General features: G+C 40.7%; 1 protein-coding gene and 1 long non-coding RNA gene across 3 annotated transcripts in view; one reads left to right on the forward strand and one right to left on the reverse strand.

Moving 5' to 3' along the window:
• Positions 1 to 19,897, reverse strand: part of pcxb (pyruvate carboxylase b) — a 326,753-nt gene that overhangs the window by 46,949 nt on the left and 259,907 nt on the right. For both annotated transcript variants that reach the window (XM_031285036.2, XM_031285037.2), the window contains exons 15-17: positions 15,575 to 15,796; positions 7,085 to 7,241; positions 2,690 to 2,930 (exon numbers count right to left, since the gene is read on the reverse strand). In XM_031285036.2, coding sequence (XP_031140896.1) covers positions 2,690 to 2,930; positions 7,085 to 7,241; positions 15,575 to 15,796 — 620 coding nt within the window. The remainder of the gene's footprint in view (positions 1 to 2,689; positions 2,931 to 7,084; positions 7,242 to 15,574; positions 15,797 to 19,897) is intronic.
• On the forward strand, positions 5,209 to 11,107 carry LOC116039903. The gene is made up of 3 exons (XR_004102532.2): positions 5,209 to 5,222; positions 8,076 to 8,079; positions 10,940 to 11,107. It is a non-coding gene; the product is annotated as an uncharacterized LOC116039903 (long non-coding RNA).

Below are 19,897 nucleotides of genomic sequence, written 5' to 3' on the forward strand. Positions count from 1 at the left end.
AGGAAAATGAATGGTTCAAAAACACTGCAATTGTGACTCCAAACAGGAACAATTAGGTAGAAAAGTGTGGATGAGTAGGAGAATATTTTGAGCAGCCCTGTTGAAACTACAGTGGATGAGCACAAGTGCTATTCGCTACTAAAGCAGCAACGGTGAAGTCTCCACAGCACCTGCTAGCAGCATATGATGCAAAACAGTAAGGAGACATGACCTGAGTCGCCTCAAATTTGGACTCCGTCGAGTGGGACGGAGGAAGAACAGTGTGGCTGTCAACAATAAATATTAGGGCTCGACGATTAATTGAAAATGTATCGACATCGTGATTCTAAAGCCGTTAACGACGTATTTTTTCGCACACACACAAACACTGGCGCAAACTACCTTCTGTTTACTAATAGCTAGCGTTTAACTTAGGCTAATTAATTAGCTAGTAAGTGGCAGTTTTTGGTAGCCAGCCTTCTAAAAGAAAGCACAATGAAATTAAATGATAACCGTCATTAACCATTGACCGACAAGCAGGAAACGGAGTCTCAGTTCACCCGTCCGGGAGGCTCTGACACACTTTCCGCACTCCGTGTCCGCCAACAGCTGTAGGCTTGTGTTGATGTTCTGTGCATTGCCGGACACATGCAGCCACTTTCCTGAAACCGCTTGCGGGACTGAGACAAGTCCACATGTCCAGGCCTGTCTCCAGCGCCTCCACCTGCAGGTTGTCAGCTGTGTGTCTGCCTGGTGTACTCTCGGGCAGCCGATTTAACACGCCGGTCCTTATCAATATAGTTCCATGTGTCACGTAGCTCTCCACAAGCAGAAAAAAAAAGAGGCGCTTAAAACGCAACTTGCTGGTTCAAAGTTAGGACTAACAAGTTAATTAGCAGTTAAGAAATAGATTGTATAGCCTTTTTACATTCTTATCATGCAAATGACCTTTTTTAAAACCTTATACAAAAAAACAAACAAAAAAAACGCAGTGTCCATCGTCGAATTACAAACATTTTTAATTATCGTTCATTTATCGTTATCGAGGTAAAGTGTGCAATTAATCGTGATTTTGATTTCAGGTCATATCGTGCAGCCCTAATAAATATTGTTTTCAGGAATAAACCTGCCTCCAGCGGGAACTGTCTGCCTAGCCTATGCTACTCTATTTTAACGTGGGCCATAATGGTGGTACTTAGAGAGCCTAATATTTTCTGACGTGGTACGCAGTAAAAAGTTTGAGAAACACTGCTTTAAACACATATTTGCTAGTGATTTCATTAGGCGTAATATCCCGACAGATTACATATACATTACCATGTATTTTCTCATTCACATTACTTTAACATTTCTAAAAACTCTTTGGCCTTGACACCTGGACACAGAGTATAAATTAAGCCAAAATTAAACCTTAATCTAAATGATTTAATCCTGTTTTAAGTAGCTTTCTGTAACATCTAAAAGTTTGGATATGGAGTCCTGGACTAAGGTAAACAAGACTGATTTTCAACCACCTGTCTTCATCCTCATTAGTAAGAGTGTGTGCACACAGCACTGGCCTGAGGCTGCTCATGAAACATGGAAGAGACCACAGAGTGCTGATAAGTTGGTGGAATCGGACGATGCCAAAACAATGGAAGCAGAAAGACCATGTTCACAAACACAACACCAAAATCCTTTAAGTAAGTAGGAATTGGAAAGGACTACTAACTATTGAAACTCTCCAAATAATCATCACTAATATAGAGCATTCATCTGAAGCTAAAACTGCCACCTTGAAGTTTAACTGAAGCTGGAAAATATGTTCAGTTAATTCAAAACATATCTAATAAAATTGTGACTAAAAAACAACCTAATATGTACTGGAAAATGATACATTTGAACAACAAAATGGCGATAAAAGTCAAGGTTTTACACAGACACTAAGACACTAATGTATAAATCTTAATTGGTATTAACAAATTCACAGACAGAGCTTAGATGTTTAGCTGCGCTCCCTTTGGTGATCACTGCACTCCATGAAGTTATAATTCATGCTCATTTCCTCTTTTAAAAGTTAACCTCATTAGCTGTGCAAGCCTTTTATGAGATTGCCACTGCTGCGTGCAATGGTTCACACTGCGGTAGAGTGGGGGTTTATCATTTCACGTTTGAAAATATTCTGTCACGCTTGAATAAGGAAATTAATTCAATGTGAGTATTATCAGTCTATTCATTTAGATAAGCGGCTCAAGTATACAAGTTAATTCAATAGGAGCATTTTAAAAAAACTTGAAAATGCAGCTTGAAATGCATTTATGTGTTTTCATGATAGATTGCTGAAGATGGTTGGAAATCCCAGATTTTATCCATCTGTTTTCGTATGTGCTGAACATCAGCTAACATTTGAGCATTTCAGTAGTAGTAGCACCAAAAGTTGCAGCTGAAACAGAAATAGTAGTTGTAGTAGTATTGGTAGTTTTTGCAAGTCATATTTAAAAGCAGCGTTAAGAAGTAAAACAAACTCACACATTGCACCTTGCCTACACGATTAAATAATGGTAATTGCATCAGGAATTTCATTAGTCAATTTAAATGTCTTACCTGCCAATGGCATTTCACTTTAGCTTATACCAACCAAATACAAGAAAGTTTGCATCCAAATACTAATACGGGTTTACACAGCCAACAACTTTCAAAGCAAACAGTTTTCCTATTTTTATTTCCTCACCTTGATACAGAGGATGTGGGTTCCGGCTTTGACAAGCTCGTCAGCCAGTTTCACGTAGTAATCCAGAGAGTACTTCTGCCTCATTGGGTCAGAGACGTCGCCTGTGTACGAGATGGCAGCTTCCACTACGCCACCTGCTGCTCCAGCAGCCTCCATGCCCAGCAGCATGTTAGGCAGGTAGTTCAAGGAATCAAACACGCGGAAGATGTCCATGCCGTTCTCCTTGGCCACCTCACAGAACCTGGAGGAGGGGTGGAAGGAAAGGGAAATAATGTTAGCCAACTGCACATACAGTGCAGTCCTGTACATAAAGTCCACATTCAAATGGGAGACAGAAATAGAATAAGTTAGGTGTACTGTCGAGACTTCCTGTACACTGTGAGGCATTCACACAATCACTCTCACACATATGAGTTTGTCTCCATGCACAGTGTATCCTAGATAATAGTGCACATCCGGGTTGGGATAAGCTGTTTATATCCCTCTCCGTATCGCCACTCATAAATATCGCTGTACCTGCAATATTCTCACTATTTCCATGAAAAGTGAGCTTACACAGCCTGCAGGGGCCCACAATGACGGGAGAGAAATGTAAACCCGCCTCATATCCAAGCTGCTAGTAGTAAATCCCTCCTATTATTGCCTTGGCCTCGGTATCTTAATCAGGGTTTTTCATAACTGGGCTGAGTGCTTATTGTAGCAGTGTTGCTGTGAATGCAATATTTACACACACACACACACACACACACACACACACACACACACACACACACACGGAGAGCTTTTGTTTTGGTAAATAAACAGACACACTTAATGTTGTGCCACAAGAGGATTACCAGTCCAACCTCTGCACGTCCAGTATTTATTCAGCACTACAATGCATACAAGTGTTGTCTAGTGGACGCTGTTTGGCACCAAATCATAAGCACGGTACTGTCCTGCATATCTGACTCAGAGCTGATGGAATCCTGATGTGAATCATGGGTTTCAGAAGATTTTTCTGTCAAATAGCGTGACAAGAAGATCTCATTAGCAATCTACCAGCCATTTTAGATATTTTAAAAAATCGTACATCCCTCTTGCTACAGGGTGTACTGTACTGTGACCCTGCTGTGACATGCACTTTAAATCAATTAAATGAAATGAAATTACACTTTGACTTGATTTAGTTAATAAAGACATTCGCTTGCGGGCTGCCACAGTGAAAACGACGCAGGTGATGGATAAAGGAAGGAAGGGAGAGAGAGCCTGGCCAACAGATCAAAGCCATTAAACACAATCATGTGCAAATCTTCAATGGCACTCCCCCTGCGGGACACAGAGTGAGAGGGGAGGAGAGGGAGATGAAGAGCAGTCGGGCTAGAGAGAGGGAGTTCAAAATGGGGAAAGAAGTGTGTAATGTGGACAGATGAATGGAGGCATAAAAAAAGGAAGTTATAAGAGTTGGAATAAACAATGACTATGTTAGGAAAGGGGGAACAAAATAACAGGGAGGATAGGGGAGGTCTGCGTGTGTGTGATTCAATGGTGAGGAGGGGACAGCCGCGTTAGTCATTAAGCCACTCCTAATTTATTTAAGGTGAGGGGAATTACACCGTGCTTGTGGGGGCGTGCGCGTCCTCGTCTGTGTGTGGAACTGCATGCCAGTGTGTGCGCTTGTGTATACATGAGTCATCCGCATTGTCGACGTAGCTTGTGAAACCATTTGGAAAAGTGGCATGTGTATGCATGTGTGTAGGCACAGGAGTATTTATGGCCCTAATGACATTACTGGTCTACATCTGTATCAATGGTGTGTGTGTGTGTGTGCGTGTGTGTGTGTGTGAGAGAAACTCACTCACTACCACGCATGGTAGGAGGCGAAAACATCGACCACACTGACCTGACTAAATGTGTGTGTCAGTTGTGTGGTTTGTGGTATAGCTACTGTACAGTATATTTGTTTAGATCTATTTAGAGACAAAGCAGCTGTCAGCTTTAAGCTACGTATGAATAGAGACCAAGTGTTAGGATATAGTTGACTTGAGAGAAAAGGAAAAATAAGTATTTATTTTTAGTATATGGATTGATTGATTTAAGTGTCCTGCACCACAGGGTGTCTAGCCCATATGGGCTTAGATCACACTTGACAACAACAGCCATTCTAATCATGTAACCGATCATGACGTACACATCCACACAAAAGAAAATTCAACAGACCCAGTTCACATAAGAGAGGAATCCTGAATGAAGGATACTCTCTTATCAACCAGGCTAATTGTCTCATTAAAAGGCACAATGAGTAGGATTTTCTTAAAAAATAATGTATAGAATTTTACAAAAAAATTATCTCTCAATCATCACTTATGACCCAACAGAAGTGTGTGGTGGGGTCTGTATCTGCAGAGACCCTGCCCTATGCCTGTATTTTCTTATTTCGCTGTGTTCGAAACGTTCCTGGGCGTAATAGAGCGACTAGGTGCCAGATCGTAAGCACGCATCCAAGAGGAAGCTACGAGAATTGCGGCCAGAGTGCCAAAAAAATGCAAATATAGTGAACCAAGCTGACGAAGCTCGTTCTAAAACGAGAGTGAATCTGGGGTTGGCTTCCACCCACTGGCTAGCACCGTAACCCTAGTTCAGCCGGCGAGGATGGGCGGGCTTTGAACAAATTTTCACCGGTGAATTAAAAAAATGTATTAAGTTGATGTCATCCCAGTAACGAGACATTTTCTAAATACTATGGCAGTGACAGAAAATGAAGCAGGGGTAGCAGCAGCTGGCTTAATTGTTTTCCAACTATTCAGTTAAAATGTTTTCAACACAGTAAAAAATGTTACAATATGAAAATGGAAAAGTTTAGGGTCTGCTGACTGTATTCTACATACTGAACACTTACAGTCTGTAGTATTCAATGTATTAGAGCCATATATTTGATGTGTAATTTGCTCCTGAGCACTAGGTGGTGCATTGTTCAGGCCGAGGCTGGTCACAGGTTATTTAGGTTCATCATGTCAGCAACCACAGGTGTTGCTAATTGAAAAATGTTTTCCTTTTCTGCTGAAACATAATGAAAGTGACAGACATTATTTAATATTAACACTAGTGAGAAAGTAAAGCATTATGCTAGAAGTATTGGCAAAGACTGGATGTCAAAACAACTCATGTCAATCAGCAGCCAGTTGCGGCTAAAGTATAGGGGCTTAGTCACTACATGTGCATACATAAAACAATGCAGATTAGGCATTAGAGTGTGTGCGTATACCTATATTTATGTCCCTGCTTTGTGTGTGTCAGAGGTGTTGAAATTAATCAAATAATCGATGCATCGAATCGTGGACATGGACGATGCTGCATCGATAATCAGCCGGGCCATAATCGATTATTTCTGTTTACAATTTAATGTAGGCCTAACAACCTTTCTGTTTACATATTCTGTTATGTTTTGCACATTCAGTAAGTGCCATGTGCTCAGTGCTGTAGTTTTTTGAAGCTTGAAAAGCTATGAATTAAATATCCTATATGGCTTTAATAGAAAAATGTATTTGACGCATCGTGCATTGAGATCGAATCGAAGACATGATAATCGTAATCGAAAGATCATTGAAGATTCACACCTCTAGTGTGTCAGCATATTTCCTTAGCATAATTGGATACAGTGTAAGGATTTGGAAGCAAATACAAAAATGTGTGCATATTGATAACAACCCTCTTGTTGTTATGCCTGTGGTGTTAGCTCTTAGGCCGGTTACACACTGGCTGCGTGGCGTGAGCGTGTCAGCTGCGTGGCGTGTCCGTTTTTATTTCGGCTCCCATGTTAACAGGTTAGAGCTTGCACACTGCCTGTGTGACACGCACGTTTTGCTAGAAATAGGACCGACACCTATTTTTCATGCGACACACAAGCATGTTGGAAGCGTTTCCAGGCAAAATAGAATAGGAAAAGATGTTTATATGTCATTTTGAACCGAATACATATTAATAAATGACATGTTGATGTTTGAAAGTCTCTAGGTTTTGACATAAATGCAGATATAAATGTAATTTAAAAATATGGGTCAATACAGACAATATCTGTCAATACAGAACGAAATATTCTGTAGCCTATTTTGCCGTCAATACTGCCGACGTTGTCTTTGCTGTAATCAAATCAGTTTATATTTATGTTTAACATGAAGTATACTACTGCTTAAGTGCAGTAAATCAATGGGAAACATACATGTGTACAGAAAAGGCTAGCAGCAACAGTGTCGCGTCAGACACGTTTCTGGTGTGTAAAGACATAGAAAACGCCACGCAGCTGACATGCAACAAACGCCACGCTCACGCAGCCATGGCTGGCCTTATACATTTGATTGTTTAATAACTGATTAAAGAAATTATGATAAAATGTCTGTGTCTGTATGAGTGACTCACTTAAAGACAGCGTTGTCAGGGTAGTTGGTGTAGCCCACGGCGTTGGCCCCTCTCAGCAGCATCTGGAATGGGACGTTTGGGATCAAAGCTCTCAGCTCCTGGAGTCTCTTCCATGGGCACTCTGACAGGAAGCGCATGGCCACATCAAAGGTAGCACCTGCACGCACACACACACACACACACACACACACACACACATACACACACACACACACACAGTTTATTTCAGCTGTCATCATAAGTCTTATTTGTCATCCTTACTTTGATCTCAATTTTAGACTCAAAAACTAATATTTCAAACGTATCACATTACCCACAAACACACACGGTACACGTATAATAAACACCAATGGATGCTCAGATGAAATATCTCATGATACTTGCACATTCATTGTTCATTCTAACACTTTCATCATTTCATTCTAAAGTCACATTAAAATCTTAGAAATGTTTCAGTGGAAAAGGTGGGGGGAAAAAAAGAGATAGCAATCTCTTATTTGCTTTTCTTGGGGGAGCAGATTAGCAGATCTCATACCCGTTTATCATATCAGCCAGAAATATTGAAGCCTCCAGTGGTTTTCTGCTGATCCAACACTGTCATCATTAAATTTCATTTTCTGAGCACTCACACACATTTGGACACGGAGAGAATACTAAGCACAACTGCTTGTTCCCTACTCTGGGAGGAGCAAGAATGCCCTGGATACCCTCCTTATCAATTTTTATTCTCTCCCCCCCCCCCCCCCCTCCCCCATTTGGAATCTTAGCCTACGTCAGCATCTCTTAAACTACTGGTTTGGAGTGGAAATGACTCCAAGCAATCCTATCTGATGTTAAAGATATTAATATTAATGTATCATAGCGTCAAAACATGATGCTGAGCGGGGATTCAGCTGGGACGGCAGAATTTATTCTGATAATTTAATAACAGGAATGAAGAGTGACAGCTGGTCCCACACTGCTGTAGCCTCTTTTGCCTGTTTTTGGAAAGATAGGTAGCCTACAATCTGTCATGAAAATGAGCTGACAGAAATCAGGGAGAAAGATGGAAACAAGCCTGTTCCTTATTGCCCACAACTGCCAGCACTGTATTCAACACTGCATGTAATGTAAACAGAGAAAAATGACTAATCATCTGGTGTGAGTGTTGTGGGAATGTATGGGCCTTTAACATCTTAGGTAAGAGCATGTTTTTTACAAAACTCAATAAAACAGTTTTTACGGTCTCATATTGACAAACTCTTTAATCCATCTAACTATCCCCCTGGTGGGAAAATAAAGTTCTAGAAAATAAAACTTATATTTCATGCTCTTGAGCCAATAAAGGAAAAATACATGAATAAAACGTATTCATATCTATAATTTGAATTGTTGAGTTACATATACACAGCCACCCACACCCCTCACCTCTGCAGTTAGCATTTTTGCTTAAGTGTGCAATTATGGCCCTGATGCATCAGACAGTGTATCCAGTCAGATCAATTTTTATGTCTCTGAGATTCCACCTAATCGTTGTGTATCGGTTGAGTTGCCTTTGCTGCCTGTGCTGGTCAGACCTTTAAAATGCTTGATTGTCTGCTGCCCGTACAAAGAAACAGGTCATATTCCTTAAAAAACATGCAAAGCTACTCTGAAACACTGATTCTACAATGCAGGGCAGAACGACATGCACACGCCAACATGATCACGTACAGTAATTAACAATCTGCCGCTGTACCATGAGATAAATTGGCCAACTGTGAAATAGATATGAAGAACCATATAGAGGCATTATGTGACCCATTTCATATTACTGTATCTTGCATGGTACAGGCAGGAATGCTATATCAGGACGGGACTTAATCCTCAAAGGGCTTTCACAGGCTTAATCTCTTCAATGATTCATTCTGCCTCTAAGCAGCTGAAACATGTGAAAGCAATACTGTAGTTCCTTATCTAAGACCACTTTTGTGTAAAAAAAACAAAAACTAAAACATTCTTGCATAAAGACAGTGTATCAGGGTAACACGTTCAATACTCACGGCCATCTCCCTTTAATGATTTATTTTGGTTCAAAGTGATTCAAGCTCAGCAGAGTGTAATATTCTCTATCTCTGATCACTTTGTAATAACAAGTGCATTGTATAGGGACTTACTATCCAGAGAGGCATGGTAGTTACTCCTTCCTCCACATTTAGTGATTTAGGAGGAAGTGTTTAAAATGTACAATTACAAGCTGTCCTTGTGGGACAGTGTGTGCTAGAGCTGAACTTTTTACTGCAGCATGGTAGTCTACATGTTATTTGTGCTTCACAACCTAAATCAATATTAGGCGAGCAGCTAGTGAATCTGGGAACTTTGGGTATTGAGAGCTGAGTGAATAAAGGATGTTTAACAGTGGGGATGGGATACAAACTGATACTCGCACATTATCATATATACATACTGTAAAAGATTACAACTTTCTATTATTAAAGAGGCACTCCTATGATTTGACACATGAAGTTTACTCCTCAAGAGGAGAACTCCTCATCCGGTGAAAACAGTTGCATAAAGGAACCCCATAAAGTCTGAGAAAATAACGCCTGATAATGTGTCTGATTGAACCTGAGACTTCAAAAGGGAAAATGGGAAAATAGAAGAGTCAGAGAAGACAATATATAAATATATAAAAACAAGGAAAAAATAAATGTATAACCCAAAAAGAAAAAGTCAAATAAATAGGACATGTTGTATTTTGTACACTGGTTTAGCTTATTTTAGACTAGTCTAACTGCTATAAAATTGAGTGATAATACTGACTTTTTGTGTGTAAGAAAAGGAAAAAAACAACTGAAATGACCTTTTATTGTCATGAGAAAAGTTAAAAGAGATAGCTCAGATCTTTTGAGGTGGGGTTGTATACGGTGCTTATCCATAGTTCGTACAGTAAATGGCGGTCGGCACGCCCCTAGTTTGGAGAAGCTGACACAGAAGCTAAGCAATGTCCTGCTGTGGACGGGAGCAGCAGGCCTGCCTTGTTGTATGATCCAAATTTTCTTCAAAGATGCCATTTTCAGCGTGTAAGCTTGCTAGCTCGAAGTTTGTGGTTTCCTGAAGCGAACGGAGTTTGAGACCGGTAACACACAGAGCGGAATGCAAGACATCCAGCGATGTGAGGCAATTATCCTGGAATGTACTGTCGTTGATCTAGACTATGCGTCAGAAAGAGCTGTTTGGGGGTGCCTGGGTAGCTCACCTGGTAGAGCTTGCGCCCCATGTACAGAGGCTCAGTCCTTGCCGCTGCGGTTCTGCGGTTGATTCCGACCTGCGGCCCTTTGCTGCATGTCATTCCCATAGGTCATTCCCCATCTTTCTCCCCCTTTCCTATCTTCAGCTGTCCTGTCTAATAAAAGCCTAAATGCCCCAAAAATAATCTCTAAAAAAGAAAGAGCTGTTTGATGGTAAGATACAGATAGATTTTTTTTTTTTAATGTTTGATGGCGTACGCACAGAAATATTCAGTCCTATACACCTTTCCTTTATACATGACAATCAACATGAAATTGAGCGCACGTGAACGAGCCACCGACCCTGGCATGCCTCCTCCCATAAATTAATATGGAAATTACCCTAAATGCGCCCCCTACGTCATTCTTTGTCCAATCACAACAGGTAATCCTGCAGCAGACGGAAAAAAAAACTTTTGAGGGTGAGGTGCTGATCGCGGAGGTGGAGGCAAGGAAACACGGATCCACTGCATCACGCATGGATTAAATAATGAAATAGTAAATAGGCCTACAGTAACAAATATGTGCAGAATCAAGACAGGCAAGACGGTGGTGTTTGGTGGACCGGGTCGGGTTCATTTCTTACACCTTGTTCACTTACATACAGTGATAGACCGATTTTATCGGCCGGCCGATATATCGGGCCGATATTTGCGTTTTTACGTGTATCGGCATCGGCCGATATGCGGCTGCTGCGTTCGTCGATAGTTTTTTCCCGGCATTATTTACAGACAGGCGTCCACAGGCAGCTCTGTGTTGCTGGAGACGCTGCAGTTCATGTGCAGACCATGCACTGCCCCTCCCCCACTAGCAGAGTGCTAAAATAGCCACACACACACACACACATAAAAATCACACCGTGTGCGGGAAAACCAGCGTATGCAAGCTTTTCACGCGTACACAAGCCTTTCATTTATACATGAGGCCCCTGGTCCCCAGCAGTACATTGCTTAGCTTCCATGTTATGACTCCTATGGGCTTCTACCTGTTAAAAGGGAGTTTTCCTTGCCCCTGTTGCTAAATGTTGGGAATGTTGGGTCTCTGTAAATCATAGGGTATGATCTAGACCAGAGGCCTGTACTAACAATCAAGATCAACATGCCCTGGATTTATTTCAGTGACCCCGGCCCAGGGTTTCCCAATCCAGCGTTCACATAAAAGAGGCGCTGTTTGCACAGCATGACCAATCGCAAACATCTACCAGAGCTGCATTTTTTACATAAGAAGAGCAAACTATAATACTAATAAATATGAAGAACACAGACACAGTTTTACAGGCAAAACGCAGGAAGGAAAGCTGGCAAAAAAAGCCAACGCTGTTATGCGTAAATCACAACGCTTATCAATATCACTTCCCCATCAGTCGGGCACAAGATCTGACCATAATTACTTTTGCTTTCCATAAACTGTCGTTGCTTTAGCCTATTATATTATCAGTTGCAACCCTGGCAATGGTAAGCAATCATGAGAGAAAATAACAAATATACAAATATAATTTGTCGACTCTTTTCCTGCTATTGTATTAAATTGCTGTGAGCTGGCAGAACATAACGTAGCCTAATCTCTGAGATTATTCCTTCAGAGCGCTGTGCAATGCGAGAAAATCTCAGAGTTGAACCAGGCAGATACATCAGTTTTCATCAGACTCACCCTGGGTCGGGTTAATTAAGTCGCCAAAATACCCCGCGAATCAATTCCCCTACTTAACCGTCAAGCCACTAAACCTCTATGGAAATGAACACCTCTGCTGAAATGTTAAATTCGTTAATGATCCGACACACACTCTCTCACTCTCTCTCTCTCTCTCATATTGATGCAGATATGTGCTGATTAGCTCTCATAACGGCCCTGGTGTCCATGTCGCTAATGTCTGATTACTCCACATTTTCATTGTGATATTTTGTGATTACATTCTGAATCTGCAGCGTTCTCCATCAGGTAAATACAGTAGTACAATGTCTTCCTCTGATGTAGACGTAGCCTACACTGTAAGTCAGTAGTAGGCTATACAGTGGTTTGGGGTCCTTCTGTAAGTCATTTTGTGGTACAATTTGGTTTTGAAGAATTCTACAAGCAGCAATACCACAGGTCAAGTAATCACCCGTTCCAAACAGGCACATTTTCAACGGGCACTGCACTAGTAATATTAATTTGCACAGGAAGTATATTATACTGTAAAGTCGCAGGAAGGATTCGGGGGAATATATCTCCTAGAATTTATTCTGCCTTAAAGTGTAAATAATTATGAGAAAGTACTATTCTGTTTTTTCTGACTCATAATCATATCACGCAGGAACTACAGAAGCCTCAAGAGGATCCACTAGCATATTACGTTTCTCTTCGATGATTCACTTACTCACTCTGCAACGGTTCTTAACTGAGTGAGACAATCTCAGCTCGTAATATTAGCCCATTACAGAATCATCATGTCACGAGGTGTTTAAACCGCTCCCGTTTTACATTGGATTTCATAGATGTACTCTTGCTGTCGTTGTATAAATGGGACAGAGACAAGCATATATTCACTTCCTCTGACAGTACACTGTTAAAATGTTCATGCTTTCACTGACAGAGGATTTCAAAACTCCCATTGCAATTCAGACATTAGCACTTTATGAGAGAGTTCAGAAGGAAGATAAATTCACCTTTTGCACAGTGTTTATTACCCAAACTAAGTGTGTTTTTAGAGTGTTTACCACATTGTCAGCTCAGTTCAAAATGATAATGTAAAAAAAAAAAAATAAAAAATAAAAAGTGTTGACATTATGTGATCTTCCAATAAGAAGCTTTAAAAAGACATGTTCACTATTAAACATATCTTTACAATCACTGAAATAATACATTGAAGCACAATACAACCCCGGCAATAGTTTTAGTTTTGAAAATCTCACCCCAGTGCCACTGCTTCTCACTGGCTTTCAGAGAGAACAGTTCAATGGGCCAATAGCTTAGGCTTTAAAAACACATGATAAATCTCAGTATAGAAAACAGGAAGCTCCTAGTAAATTAACATCTTGAATGCTCAACCATAAACTGCTCTCAAAGAATGCTTTCTATCTGATTTTCATAGACTGTTTTGCAGTTTCCTGTTTCTCATACAGAAGTAGTCAGAGAAAGCAGATAGTTTGTGCTCTTTCATCAGTAAAAAAATATAGACATGTCTGACTGTGCTATGAGCTTCCCCTTCCCTAAAAGGAGATTTATCAGGTTTTTGAAAGCCTAAACGATAGCTCCATTAGTCTGTGTATAAACCCAGTCAGACGCTGCAGGAGAGTGGTAGGATCCTCAGAAGATATCACTGACGTGCTATTGCATGATTACAAATGATGGCAAACAACATTTTAAAACTGGGGTAGGCAGTTTTGTGGAAAGAAAGACCAGCATTTAAAAAATACAGCCCTTTTCCTGTAAGCTCTACCCTTTTCCATCCTAAGGCTATCCCCCCAGAGAAGCGCAGGCTTATGCACGCGATTCATTCATACCTGAACGAGTACTAGTCATTCATTTCAATCATCACGATCGTGATTGTCATCCTGGTGCAGATGCCATTATACAGTATAGCGCAACGTCTTTGAGACTTACTGTCCTGTTTTCTTTGTAAAGCCCTTTGAGATGACATACTGTGATTCAAGGCTCTAGCTAGCTACGTAAACTTGAATTAGCCACAGCCGTGAGCTACGGTTAGCAGAAGGCTAAACTGTTCCATCTCTGAAATGCTTTGCAGATATTGACACGCGCTTTATTGTTTTTTGTGTCAGACTCTCTTTTACATGTTGAATTTGAAAAAGTATGTGGGCTGAAAAATGGTGCACATATTATTTTTAAGTTTATAAAATATTGAAATGTTAAAAAGGCATTTATGTCCCTTAATAAAGAACTGTCTCACACAGTATAATGAGACATACAGAGAGAGGCAGCTTCCCTGGCAGCTATTCAACTTCCAGAGTCAAGAACTGAGCTCACTGCGAGTTTTCACAGTGTCTCTTCAAAGATTTACTTTTAATGTAACTGCTCAAACAGGGCTAAGCTGAATTCATATCATCATTTCTCTGGTCAGACTCATAATGACATCATGATATACTGGGAGATGGATGCAGTTAAGCCCTTTCTATCCAAATATCTCCCCAATGTTTTACTTTTACGATAACCTTTTTATCCGTTTGAACACGAGATGAGTAGATAGTTGCTAAATGTGAGATGTGCTCAAAGTGCTCTCCCACAGTAATGAAATATATTGTTTTCCCCTAACGGGTGCACCAGGAGGAATTTAATGTAAAGGGTTTACAGCACATAGGATGTTTCACTGGACTCTCTCTCTCCATCCACGTTTATTTTTTCTTCTCTCTTTGCTCAACCATCTGATGATGAGCACAGTCAATGAAACAGAAACCTTATTTACTTTGGGCTTTTGTTGTTAGTTCTTGTGTTTGTTCTTGTGATCTACCCAAAGCACTCAGAGCACAATCACACTGAGTAGATTACTATAATTGAGCATTAAATTAAATGTTTCAACCTCAAGAGGTTCACTGGGCATATCTCTTTCACAAATGTGTGTCCCCTAAGTGCTCAAACAGTAAAACTGAATTTACTCTTTAAAACCAGTTCATAACGACTGCACTTCACATAGGACCACCATCAAAGTGTTGATAACTGGTCTCGCCGACCTCTGTTCAAACATGAGGCACGTCTTTTTTTTAAGTAATTGCATATTATACAGGGACTCTGTCGGACTGTTCACGCCTCAAAAAGTTTCAATAACGGATGATTTTCTCTATTCAGTCAAGAGCAGGCAAAAGGTACAATCATTGTCTATTGATGGAACGCACTGAAGACTGACTTATGGGAGAGGAGATGGAGACATGAGATGTGTTTTCAATGGCGCATGATTTTCACAGCTCAAACAAGAAAAACAATCACTGTCATCAATGAAACAGCGAGATCTACAGCAAGAATGGGAGGAGAATGGAGAGAGTTCAGACACATTAAATTGTTGGGGCATATACACAAAGTTTAGTGTAATAGTTACGTTGCTTTAGGTTGTTGTGTATATAGGGTTACACCGATAATCTCTTGTCCGTATGCCTAGCATGAAGACTGGAAACAGAGCAACACTGCTAGCTTAGCTCTGCCAAACACCAATTTAAATCTGTCTAATCCCTACCAAAACTAAAGTTTAGAAATTACAATTTCACGGTGACGAAAAAAAGTTATCGAGACATAGGTTCAGCACACAGAAACTCACCTCCCCAGTTCTCCAGGCTGAAAAGGTTGCTGAAGTTGTGGCTGACAAATGGCGAGATCATCTTCAGGTCGTGGGTCCGAACCCTGGTTGCCAGGAGCGACTGGTGGGCATCCCTGAAGGTGGTATCCATTAGCAACAGACCTTGGTGAGCGCGGACAGCCTTGGCGAATCCCTCAGGACCATCGCGCAGCAAAATGTCACGGAAACCGACCGGAGGGTCGCCTATTAGTGAGGGAGGGAGAGAGAAAGACAGGGAAACGAAGAACGTTAAGAGTTGTGTAGAGTGATACAGAGGGGTAATAACAGGGAAACAGGTTTGTGATTATGGTATATATGTGAAATCAATATCAGATGCTGGGGGAATACCAGATTGTGCAGATACTTAGTCAATATTCACGGAACATAAATTGATATTAATACAAAAATGAAAAAGTGTAAATGTAGCTTTCATAAACCACAGACCTGAACATATAGCCATGTGCTAAAAAAGGGGGTTCCATGTCTGTTGAATAAATATTTAAGTAGACCTTTAATCATCCAGTTTAAGCGGTGTACTGACTTCAGACGCTGCTTAATGTCTGGCAAGATGAATGATTTACACCAATTTAACAAGACGCCAGGCGAGGCAGCAGGTAAACTGTGTTCTTTCTTAAGCTGTGCTGTTAACAAGTCTGGTGCTTGTCATATCTCAAGTAGATCAACTACAAATAGGTACACAGAAATATAAACCCAGCAGCCGGCTTATTAGACACACCACCCACCCATTTGTAAAAATGGATTTCTCCTGCTGACAGTGAGTCACATGGCCATGATTTTCTATATAAAGTAAGCTGCTACTGTTTAGTCAAACAAGAGAGCGACTGAGCTCGGTACTGTGTGGTTGCCACCAAAAAGCGAACCGGTTCCAGGATGGCTGCTATGACACCTTTTTACGCATCTCTAATTTGTCAGGCTTATCAGGCCTGTGACCCTGTTTTAGGTCCCAGAATTACACCAGAAATCAAAGAGCTGTCATGATGTCAAATTTGAGCATGGCATATGTTTATATTCTATTTTTCAAAAATGTGGAGGCAGCTCCACACGGATTACATTGAAATTATATTTTTTTACCCCTTTAAATTCATGTTCTTTTGACACATTTATATATTTCCATATACAGTGTTGGGGAATAACGGAATACATGTATTACGTATTCAGAATACCAAATTATGAGTAACTGTATTCCGTTACAGTTACAATTTAAATAGTTTGTATTTAGAATACAGTTTGTTGAAATCAATGGTTTACATGACGATACTTCTGTTTCACGAGTTTATTCACTCTGAATAAATTAAGGCAACTCCATGCATTTCCCAGAAGCCCCAATATGAAAATGAAAAAATTAGCTATTTGCGTGACCACTGATAGAGGTAGAGATGGAACGGAACCGGCACAACAGAGCCAGGGCAGGAATGCGTTTCTATCTTGGAAATTCAAACAGAATTTCACATTAAAGAAAGAACAGGGAGAACGAAATATAACTGCAGTGCAACCTCTGCTGGCCAGCAACCAACCTCCTTTCAGCGTCCAAATTACTCCACCTCCAACCTGAAGAAGCATCTTAAAGTAAGTTTTTTTTATTTGCCAAGGATAGTCGTTTGCTGTAGTTTTACTGGTCACCTTGCTATTTTATAGATGACGTGCGACTTAACATTACCCTATGTGCTGATTTACTAGCCCCAGAGCCGTTGAAAGACTGACTAGCCCCGTTTGACATGCTAGCTTACATTAGCTAAAATTAGCTCGTGGTAGCTTAGACTGCGGTTCGATTTTTGTAGTATGCAGTTTGGGACTACAAATACAAAAACCTATCTGCTTGTTCAGGTACACATTCAGCCAGTTGGAACAGAAGAACACACCAGAATAGGCCTGTTTAGTAAGCTGTATGTGATGGCCGCATTCCTACACTTATAAAATGCAATTACTTCCTTACTTGGAAGTAATCCAAGTATTCAGAATACGTTACTCAGATTGAGTAACGTAACGGAATACGTTACAAATTACATTTTTGGGCATGTATTCTGAATTCTGTAACAGAATATGTTTTAAAAGGATCCTTCCCAACACTGTCCATATAACATATTAGTCTTAAAACTCCAACTATCATGTCTGCATATCCAGCAGACATGACGTCCCCAGGTACAAGAGTGTACAGCCATGCTGTCCTGTGAGGCTGTGCCTTGAGGTAAATGCTAAAGTAAGGATGCTAACATGATTACAATGTCAATGCAAACATGCTGATGTTTAGCCAGTACAATGCTTACCATGTTCACCATCTTAGTTACTGCACGCTTAGAGCTGCTAATTAGCACTAAACACAAGTTTGTATTATTGTGTATTAGTTATGCAGGTACTGGTCATAAATTAAAGTATTGCACAGATAGCATTTTGACCCGATGATGGCACTAGATGATAAGTCAGGAGATCACCATAATCATTAGGATTCATCCTGTGGGGCATTTGATTGTCTCTACCAAATTTCATGGCAATCAGTGAGATAATTTACTCAAAACCACAAATGTAGACCTCATGATAGCACAAAAAAGAAATGTCAGGCAATGAGGATTCATCCCCTGGATACCATGGATGTCTGTAGAAAATGAGTGCCAATTCATCCAGTTGATATTGAGATATTTTAATGGATTACTGAACATTTTGACATGCTGGTGCTGCTAGATAAAATGTCAGGGGATCACCAACTCGGTAGGACTTAACGCCTAGAGATCACGAATGTGTCTACATAATTTCATGGCAATCCATCCTATAGCTATTTCAGTCTGGACCATAGTGGTGGATCGACATTGCCATCCATGGAGCCATGCTGCCGGCGTGGCTAAAATTAAGACAAGAGTAATGCAAGCTCGCAGATGAACTAGAAACAAGTGAAATCACATGAAGCAATATCCATGAAGAAGGATCCACTCCCCAAGGGAACCCAGGAGGAAGACTGTGGAACATGTTGACATTACATGAGTGTCTCTGGGTTGGTTACAAGACTGTAATGTCATATGCAGTATCAAAATGCACTCCACGAGTAGGAATAAAGACACAATCGCTGTGGAATCCCCAAGACAAATGCTGGCATTTCCACTTTATAAAAGCTAAATAGTCCTCAAAACAAACAAGTTAAACATCGAAGAGACCTTGCTCTATGGACGATGCTAGGGCCAACCCTCTATCCTAATCCGACCCTCTTTGTTCATCGCTCTTTCCTCTCCATGCCTGGCAATTAAACACAAGCACAACCAGAGGCATTCAAATATTGAAAGTGGAATTGGGATCTATTTTTGCTGCTGTGTGTGCAATCATCAATCAATTAGACTAGTTAATAAGGTACTATCCTCTCTCTCTCTCTCTCTCTCTCTCATTGTACCTCATCCCTGAAAACAAATGATCTCTGCTATAATTGTCTCTTAGGCCAGCATGACCAAAATGAAACACACACACACACAGATCCATTTGTCACTACCAGAGTCACACAAAATGAGCTCACGTAAACACATAGGCTAGATGAGCTCTGTGAAAAAAAATCACACTGCCGTAGCAAATAGATACAGACACTTTGAACTTATCAAGATCTGTATATAATACGGCGGACTGGGGAACACACCACACATCTACACATAGAAACAGGATTTATATTCATGCAGTAGTAGTCCTTCCATTTTTCACACTCATGCTGTCTTACAACCTTGCTTGTTGTAAGTTTTTATGTGTTGTTTTTAACAACTCGTTGACACAATAGAGAAGAAATGAGGGCATCTGCACTGGGACTACAGTGACTAAACAATTGCCTATGCATGGTAAAGTTTCCTAAAGAAAGGCAGTCACAGTGTTTGAGTGGATTTGTGTGTGTCCTATCGTACACAGCAGAAACAAAAAAACACTAAAGAGATACATGTCCCGAGACAATTGACCCACTTGCGCACGCACAGACACACACACACACACACACACACACACACACACACACACACACACACACACACACACACAATCCCTTGCACTGAAAACACCCTACTCAGACTCCCTGGCTTCGTCACCCTCCTCCTAGGCTGGTGCCATTTCATACCTCTTCCCTTGACATTCTCACCTGTCTGGTCCCCTTTTCACACTCTTCTCCTCTAGCTCTACAACACCAGCCGATGTGAGTAGATAAAGCAAGCTGCAGTGCTCAGAGGTACTTCTTTATTTGCAATTTGTGTAGGAGACAATCTCAGAGTAATAACAGCTTGCCTCTTCGCTGTCCGGAGCTGGCATCTGCGCCCCGAGAAGGCTGATAAA

This window comes from Sander lucioperca, chromosome 17, assembly GCF_008315115.2.
Source record: "Sander lucioperca isolate FBNREF2018 chromosome 17, SLUC_FBN_1.2, whole genome shotgun sequence".
Taxonomy (NCBI): Eukaryota; Metazoa; Chordata; class Actinopteri; order Perciformes; family Percidae; genus Sander; species Sander lucioperca.